Source organism: Orycteropus afer, unplaced genomic scaffold, assembly GCF_000298275.1.
Source record: "Orycteropus afer afer isolate SDZICR_OR568_19922 unplaced genomic scaffold, OryAfe1.0 scaffold00014, whole genome shotgun sequence".
Lineage (NCBI taxonomy): Eukaryota > Metazoa > Chordata > Mammalia > Tubulidentata > Orycteropodidae > Orycteropus > Orycteropus afer.
The window spans coordinates 5,537,222-5,546,752 of record NW_006921601.1 but is presented as its reverse complement, the minus strand read 5'-3'; the positions used below and the strand labels follow the sequence as shown (position 1 = coordinate 5,546,752).

The 9,531-nt window shown below is 40.5% G+C and overlaps 1 protein-coding gene across 1 annotated transcript in view; it reads left to right on the top strand.

The window, feature by feature from the left end:
• The window catches only part of NRIP3 (nuclear receptor interacting protein 3), a 40,515-nt gene that overhangs the window by 21,067 nt on the left and 9,917 nt on the right, over positions 1-9,531 (top strand). The window contains exons 5-8 of the mRNA XM_042782762.1: positions 527-666; positions 1,324-1,376; positions 1,492-1,586; positions 2,291-2,324. Coding sequence (XP_042638696.1) covers positions 527-666; positions 1,324-1,376; positions 1,492-1,586; positions 2,291-2,324 — 322 coding nt within the window. The remainder of the gene's footprint in view (positions 1-526; positions 667-1,323; positions 1,377-1,491; positions 1,587-2,290; positions 2,325-9,531) is intronic.

The window sequence follows — 9,531 nt, the reverse complement described above, 5'->3', positions numbered from 1 at the left end:
CAGCTCTACTGACACCTGGGGATTCTGATCATTCACATAAACTTATAGGACCATTGTCTGCCAACCCTATATATGATCTTGGATACACTCCCTTTTTCATAGACATACCTAATCATTTAGCCTGTTCACCTATCTATCCATCCATATACCCATGTTTGTGTTGGCTAGGATTTTGTTGAAGATTTTTGTGTCTATATTCATGAGGGATATTGGTCCATAGTTTTCCTTTTTAGTGGTGTCCTTCCCTGGTTTTGGTATCATGCTTGCTTCATAAAATGAATTTGGGAGTATTCCATCTTTTTCTTGAATATAAGCTTTTTGAGAACAGGAGCTGAGTCTTGCTTTTAGATATCCCCCTGGCATGTTTAGGACAAAGTGCTGAGCCAACATGTATAAGCTGGCTGGTTGGCAAATTAATCCAAGGAAATCCCTGAAGAATTCCAATTGTGGGTCAGAAGGTAAGCACTGCCAGATTCTACCAGAAACCTCTGCCAAAGGGACTCTTGTATTTTCCTCTCTGATGCAGGCTTAAGGAGCATGTCAGATCTCACAAACATGAAGGGGAGAAGCTTTCTCTTCCCCGGCATCTCAAAGTAGTGGGCCAGATTGAGCACCTAGTGATCACACTGGGCTCCCTCCGCCTGGACTGCCCAGCAGCTGTGGTTGGTGAGTATAACTAGGAACTGGACCTATAGGCTCCTAATGTAAACCCTTCTCCTACCTCCACCAAACTCTCATGAGTTCTTGTGCCTGTAAATATTGGCTTTTTCAAAATCCCAGGGTAACACTATCTGGTACTATAGACTTTGTCCCAGTTATTCCCCTCCAAAGTACCAGACAGGTCCTAAACTACATTCAAGGCATGTTGAGACTCACTCAGAAAAAAGAGGGTATAGCTCAGGAGAAATTCAAAGGTCAGGAAGCAAATATTTTTGTGTTCATGTGAAAATGGCCCCTGAGAGCTTTCCATGAGCCAGTTGAAGGTAAAAATATTCCATTAATCCTTTGATAGTTTCCCAGAATCTCTTTCTATACTTCCTCTTGTGCATTCTATCTAGACTACATTAAATTCCTCGTTTTTGTCTAAAGGCCTGTTTCTTTGGAGTTAAAAAGATAGAACTAGGTTGACTAGCTTATGGGTTTGTTGCTTTTTTAACTATATGATCTGAACAAATTATTTAATATAATAGATGCTTAACAGATTTTATTAGATATACGGATGGACAAACAGATGGATGGACGAATGGAACCTAATGGTGATCAAGTTGACTTCTAAACCAGCATGGAAATAGCTAAATCTTAAATTTCTGCTTTATTTTTTAGAGGACAATGAGAAAAACTTGTCCCTGGGTCTTCAGACACTCCGATCCTTGAAGGTAAGATTGATTCCACTTTCCCTTTGATATTTCCTCTCTGAGACAGGGATCTTCTTACATGCAAATCCCATAATGGGGTCACTAACAGGGACCAGTGCTTCTCCTTTATTTTCAGTGCATCATAAATCTGGATAAGCACCGGCTGATCATGGGCAAGATAGATAAAGAAGAAATCCCTTTTGTGGAGACAGTTTCCTTGAATGAAGACAAGTGAGTACCCAGATGGATTAGGTCAAGGCAAATCCATGAGCTTGGGGAACTTTGGGAAAATCAAGCAAGATATGGGGGTTGTCTTGCCTTTGGCTCCAATTTTAACACAAGCCCAGCCCTCCCTACCCCTAGATTTTACCATCCCACAAAACTTTCTAGCCTGTACTTCAGAAAGAGCAGTGGTGATATCACACAGTGGAGTGAGGAAGATGAATAGCTTTTAAACTAAAATTGTCTTCAGCTTAACCTTTTAAATTTGGTGTCATTTCTTCTGATATTTTTTTCTCATTTCAGCACTTCAGAAGCATAATTACAGCCTGCAGCGTGTCTGCACTTAATGCACACACACCAAGTTGACAAATTGCAGTACCAAATGCAGTAGCAACTTGCTGTGGACCAAGTCCTTCCCTCTCATAGAAGCTCCAGGGAAGCTCCTCCCAACCCAGACCTCTCTAGACTATAGTTTGTGCTTAGAGATCTTGTCTGGTTATAGCCATTGTTTTTCACTTTTTGATCACTTAATTTATAGACCTTTTGACACTGCCAGGTCTCACTTTTGGCCTATTTCTCTGCTTCTTCCAGGAATTTGCTTTTCCTAGTCAAGCATAGGGGCTGTTGGGTTCTATTTCTCCATAGATAAACTTGATTCTTTTCCTGTAGTTAAATGTATAATAATCAGGGACATGACCTTTTCTACCTTTTAGCTGTTTCAAAGAGATGTTGGAGACCTATGTCGTGGTATTAGAATTTCTTCTAATTCTTTCATTGATTATTCAAGTTTGAATCTGAAAGATCCCAGAGAAGTCATATAGTCCAACTCTTTCATTTAAAGGTCCAAAGAGGCAAGTAGATTGTCTAACCTCATATACTGAGTGAGTAGAAGAAAGAGACAGAACTCAGACCCAACTTCCAAACCAAGGCCATGTTCATTCTCCCATACTGCCTTATTTGTCTTCAAGCCTTTGTAGGAAAGCAAAGAAGTAGGAATATGTAAAAAGTTATGGTAGGGGAAGAATATGCTTTAGGGATGCTTTTGAATGGGGATCTCCCTACTGTGTACTAAACCCACTAAAAGTCCTCTGCCCAAAATGTCACATTCAGGCCCATATCTTGGTGCCTGAAAGCTGAGAGTTCAAAGATGAATGAGATAGTTTCTCACTTTGAACTTCTTGGAGAGGTATGAGGGAGCAGGGAGTAACAGAGATAGAGGAACATTAATCCCTCTCTGAGATGGAATTAAAGGCTTCAGGAAATAATCTGGACATTGTTCTCAGACATTTATACCACCAGGATTCAGTGTCTTAGTACCTGGGGACAAGGGTAGGGAAAAAGAGTTGAAAAAACCAAGAGAATGGAAGGGAGTAGACTGCTTAAATCAATTGGTGGGGAGGCTTCACTTGAGAAACTTTCTGGGATGGAGGTAGGGAACAAAACTGCCAGGCAGGGACTTGAGGAGTGGGATACTCTTTAGCTCTCTACCGGTACAGAGAAAAGAGGCAGGGCAGGGCCTAGCAGTGTTACGTTCTTTTCTGCACAGTATTTCCTGATCCCTCTCAAAGGGGAGAGTACAGGGGCTTCTTGAAATGTTTTTGTTGGTGTCAGCTTAGACACACAGGTACCTGTAATAAAGTTTCCCTGTCAGTCACAGAAATGCTCAGTGAAGTCAGAAAAATAGCCAGCTGTGGCTCTCCCTTTAAGAGATGCCCAAGTTTGCTCTTGGTTCATAATAGTAATTCCCTGAGTGTTTCATGGATCCTACTTTGAACCTTGCCAGGCCCACCAAAAATCTAGTCTGGTTTTCAGCCACTGCCCCTACCAAACAGCTCTTTGGAACTCTAAACATTTTTCACCATATAGAAGGTCTCCAAGGACTAGGAACTTGGGGACCCTCATTTGAATAGCTAGGCAGCTCTGCTGGAGCCAGTTATCACTGGATCATTTCCCAGGCCTCCTTCCATTCAACCTCTGTAGTGGGAACTAGAGGGGAAAGTAAGCATAGCCATAGTAGGGGAGGGCACATCTGAAGATCAGCAGGGGTGATCTCAGGGTTACTAGCCTTCAGGGGCCCCTGTAGCTCCACCCCATGCTCTTACCTTTCCATTGAGTCCTCCTCGCTCTCCTTCCTTACCCTTCATTGGTACCACTTTGGCTAGCTTCTCATCATAGGACTGAGTTGAAATACTTCACACCTTACTTCCCTACTTGAAAGTTCCACTCTGAGCCTTGACTTTTGGTAACAACTAAGGAATGGTGGAGGTTCGCTGGCCTGGTTTCTCCTTATTTAGATTCCCTGTGCACTAAGTAAGGCCAGGAACCCACAGGTTCTAGAAAGATACTCTGTCTTCTGGCTCTGTGAGTTCATATCATGAACATGTGACCTTTAATTATCCTAGCCTCTGAGAGTCAGTGATTTTCCAATCTTAGAATAGAAACAGCCTGATCTGAGCTTAGGATATCACAACCTTACCCAGTGCAGTTAAATCATTTAAATTCTGTAACCAAATAGTAAGGCTTTTAACCCCAGGCTTGATGTTATGTTGTTGTTATTTGCCGTCGAGTCGCCCCCGACTCATAGCGACCCCTCCTTGGGTTTCCGAGGCAGTATCACTATGGAAGTAGGATTGCCCAACCTTCCTTCCGAGGAGTGGCTGGTGGGTTTGAACTGCCAGCCTTCTGGTAAACAGTCAAGTGCCTTAGGCACTATGCTACCAGAGCAGGCTTGATAGAGGCACCTAAAACTGCCTAAAGACAATTATGAAAGTCTTCACTAGACTTCTTTAAATACTCCCAGTTGATCACTCTGATGGCCCATATCTCCTTGATGTTCATGAAGGAGCATTGAGTCTGCCTTTTGGGGACTGGCAAGGTAAACTGGTGAGGCCAGTTCTGAGTCACTTTTTCCCAGATGCCTAGAAAATTCTCTTTGGTGCCTCTGAGTGGAGCTTGGGGGAGGGAGAGAACCATTTACCCAGGTCACAGTTCTGAAGACAGGCAATGGCAAGAAGTAACATTATAGAACTGTTACCTATATTGTCCTTATTAGATATCTATTTCTAATACAGGCCATTGAAAATTACTGTTTTTATCATTTGGTATTTTTGTGCCTGACTCATCTGAGAAGTGATTTACTGACTTTTCTATTTCCTTACCCTGCACTAGATCATACCTGGTAACAATTTCTGTTCCTTAGCTCCAAGTGTCTATAGAATAGATTGCTTGGTATGTCAGCTGCCCTCACTGTGTATAGAAATCTCGTTGCAGGCTGGGAACATGGAGGAGATGAACTGGATTCTTCCCTCCTTCTGTTGCTAGGCCTTTGCATTGGCACTTTATCCACTCCATGTTTCTGACTTTGTTGGGTTTATTTGTGAGACTGATGTAACAATAAAGTGAAATCTTGCCCCTCTGTGTGTTTGTCTCTGTATTAGGGCCTCAGCCTAGGACTTAGGGGAGCCTAGGCACAGCCTAACTGCAGCAGTGTTTCTCTCATATGGTTTTCTGAATCCAAGGTTTTCTGGTTCTCAGTTCCTCCATTGCTATCAGCCCTTCATCTCCTTCTTACTAGTTGTATGTCCTTGGGCAAATTAATTAACCCTTCTGAGCTTGGTTTATAGTCTTTCAAACAGAAATAATAATAGTATGTATCTCAAGAGGCTTATTAAGAGTGTCAAATGAGATAATAATTCACATTAAATAGTCAGCATATGGTAGACACTCAAGTTAAATATAAATGAGGGCAATCTTTTAAGGTGGGCTAATTAGCAGAGTGATTTTTTTCTAGAAAAGGAAATATTTATTTAGTTCAAACAAATAGGTGAGGGAAGGGAAAGGATTGAACAAACTTTAATATACAGTTAGATCATTGTGTATCTAGTATTCCAAATGTATTTTACAGATGATAGAAACTTACCTTTTAGATGTTAATATCTTTTAATATTTAATCAGTATAATAAAATAGTGAACTCACAGCATCCCTTAACTATGACAATTGTTATCACAATCTAAAATTACAGTTCTGCTTTTCAGAAGATACTGCCATTTTACCTCAAAAGGTTTTCTGTCATTTTTGTCCATTTATTTTAAATGTGGAAAATGTTCAAAAGGCTCACCTAACCTGACTCTTAAGTGATGGCCAAAAGAATCAAGATTTATAATCAATTCAATAAAATGAAACCAACAAAATTAAGTTTTAACAGAGTTTAAGATCCATACTGACTTTCCTTTTTAAAAAATCTGTGTGTTCACAGTGGGGAAAAACTTGGATTAACAATAGATGTTCATGTGAAGATGTTTTAATTGATTTAATAATCCTTTATGTAGAAATATTAAAGATACTGAGTATACCAAAATCAAACTCATTGCCATCGAGTCTGTTCCAACTCATAGTGACCCCTATTGGGTTTCCAAGGTGGTAAATCTTTATGGAAGTAGATTGTCCCATCTTCCTTTTGCAGAGCGGCTGGTGGATTTGAACCACTAACCTTCTGGTTAGCAGTCAAATGCCTTAGGCACTGCACCAACAGAGCTCCTACAGTGTGTATAAAGGATATAATTTGTAAGACAGGGCTATGTATACATTTTGCAGAGCATCTAGGAAGAGGCAGTTGTTGTTAGATGCTGTCAAGTCAGCTCCAACTCACATGGACCCCTGTACAACAGAATGAAATACTGAGCAGTCCTGCACCAGTGTCACAATCTTTGCTGTACTTGAGACCAGTGTTGTAGCTGCTGTGTTAGTCCATCTCGTTGAAAGCCTTGCCCTTTTTTGCTGACCCTCCACTTTACCAAGCATGATACCTTTCACTAGGAATTGGTTCCTTCTGACAACATGATCAAAGTAGGTGAGACAAAGTCTGGCCATTCTTGCTTCCAATGAGCATTCTAGCTATACTTCTTCCAGGACAGATTTGTTAGTTCTTCTGGCAGTCCATGGTACTTTCAGTATTCTCTGCCAATGCCACAACTCAAAAGCATCAACTCTTCTCCAGTCTTCCTTGTTTATTGTCCAGCTTTCACATGTATCCAAGGCAATTGAAAACACCATGGCTTGGATTAGACATACCTTAGTCTTCAAAGAGACATCTTTGCTCTTCAGCACTTTAAAGAGGTTTTTTGCAGCAGATTTATCCAGTGCGATACGTCATCTGATTTCTTGAGTGCTACTTCCATTGGTGTTGATTGTGGAACCAAGTAATATGAAATCTTTGACAACTTTAATCTTTTCTGATGCTACTTATTGGTTCAGTTGTGAGGATTGTTGTTTTCTTTATGTTGAGGTGTAATCCGTACTGTAGAGTACAGTCTTTAATCTTCATCAGTAGTGCTTCAAGTCATCTTCACTTTCAGCAAGCAAGGTTGTGTCTTCTGCATATCACAGATTGTTAATGAATCTTCCTCCAATCCTGATGCCACGTTCTTTTTCATATAGTCCAGCTCTCATATTATTTGCTCAGCATACAGATTGAGTAAGTATGTGAAAGAATACAACTGTGACATACTCCCTTCCTGTTTTAAACCATTCTGTATCCCCTTGTTCTGTTTGAACAACAGCTCCTGGAATCATGACCACAATTAAGTGTTCTGAAATTCCCATTCTTCTCAATGTTATCCATCATTTGTTATGATCTACACAGTCAAATGCTTTTGCATAGTCAATAAAACACCAGTAAACATCTTTCTGGTATCCTTTGCTTTCAGCCAGTATCCATCTGATATCAATAATAATATTCCTTATTCCATATCCTGTTGTGAATCCAGCTTGCATTTCTGGAAGTTCTCTGTCACAACTGTTTTTGAGTTATCTTCAGGAAAATTTTATTAGTATGTGATATAAATGATATTATTCAATAATTTGCACATTCTGTTGGATTACCTTTCTTTGGATTGGGTACAAATATTGATCTTTTCCTGCCAGTTGGCTAGGTAACTGTCTTCCAAATTACTTGGCATAGTCAAGTAAGTGCCTTGTGGTGCTTATGTTTGTGTGTCAACTTGGCTGGGCCTGGTTGAGTGGCTGGGCAGCTGGATGTAGTGTTCCCCATGATGAGACTGGTCATCAACTCCATGGTGAAATCTACTGTGAGCAGCTGAGTAGCTGCCCTAGCGATGTGGTCTGCTTCCTGTATATAAGGAGAAGACTTGGGGGAATGGTCTCTAGTTTATGGCATGTTTGGACCCTGCATGTAGCCCTGTTGTTGTTCAGCAGCCTGCCATGCTCTGCCAACCTTGGGACTTCCAATGGACTTGAATTAATGGCCTGCCATGTGGTTTGGTACCATCGGGACTGTACCATTTTATTTGTCAACCTTGGGCTTGTTAGCCTCGGCAGCCAGTAGCTGTCTGAGTGAAGAGATGCCTCTAGCTTCAGTGGGCCAGGAGCAAAAGGCAGAGCTGAAGCCCAAGGTCAAGGGGCTGTCACACAGCCACTAGATCCTGGCACTTTGAACTTGGACTTCTAGCCTGCCAAACTGTAAGAGAATAAACTTCTGTTTGTTAAGGCCATCCCTTTTGTGGTATAGTCTTTTCAGAGTGGCACTAGGTAACCAGAACATGTCTCTAGCATGGCATCCATTTTTTGAAACATCTCAATGGGAACACCATCAATTCCTGGAGCCTTGTTTTTTTTTTTTTGTTGTTGTTGTTTTTGCCAATTCCTTTAGTGCAGCTTGGACTTCTTCCTTCAATACCCTTGATTCTTGATCATATCTCATCTCCTGAAATGGATGAACATCAACCACTTCTTTTTGGTACAGTGACTCTTTTTGGTACAGTGACTCTTTTTGGTACAGTGACTTTTGGTACAGTGACTGCTTCCATCTTCTTTTGATGTTTCCTGCATCATTCAATATTTTGCCCATAGAATCTCAATATTGCAACTCAAGGCTTGATTTTTTTCTTCAGTTCTTTCAGCCTGAGAAATGATGAGCATGTTCTTCCCTTTTGGTTTTCTAACTCCAGGTCTTTGCACATTTCATTATAATAGTTGACTTTGTCTTCTCAAGTTGCTCTTTGAAATCTTCTGTTCAGCTCTTTTATCTGGTCATTTCTTCCATTTGCTTTAGCTACTTTCCATTCAAGAACAAGTTCCAGAGTCTCTTCTGACAACCATTTTGATATTTTCTTCCTTTCCTGTCTTTTTAATGACCTTTTGCTTTCTTCATGTATGATGTTCTTGATGTCATCCTACACTTCATCTGGTTTTTGGTCATTGGTGTTCATCAAACTATTCTTCAGATGGTATGTAAATTCAGGTGTGATATCATCAAGGTGTTATTTTGGCTCTTGTGGGCTTGTTTTAATTATCTTCAACTTCAACTTGTACTTGCATATGAGCAGTTGATGGTCTGTTCCACAGTCAGCTCCTGGTCTTGTTTTGGCTAAAGATACTGAGCTTCTCTGTCACCTCTTCCCACAGATTTTTTTTTATCTGATTCCTATGTATTCCCTCTGGTGAGGTCCATGCATGTAGCTGTCGTTTATGTTGTTGAGTAAAGGTATTTGCAATAAATAAGTCATTGGTCTTACAGAATTGTCATGTGACATCTGGTGTAATTTCTATCACCAAGGCCATATTTTCCAACTACCAGTGATTCTTCCAAAGAAAGATGATTCCACAAAATGTGGAAATTATCGAACAATATCAGTATCGCACACAAGTAAAATATTACTGAAGATAATTCAAAAATGGTTGCAGCTGATAGAGACAGAGAACTTCCAGAGGTGCAAGTCGGATTCAGAAGAGGATGTGGAACAAGGGATATCATTGCAGATGTTAAATAGATCTTGGCTCAAAACAGAGAATACGAGAAAGATGTTTACATGTGTTTTACTATGCAAAAGCATTTTATTGTGTGGATCATAACAAATTGTGGATAACATTGAGAAGAATGGGAATTCCAGAACACTTAATTGTACTCATGAGGAACCTGTACATAGACCAGGAGGC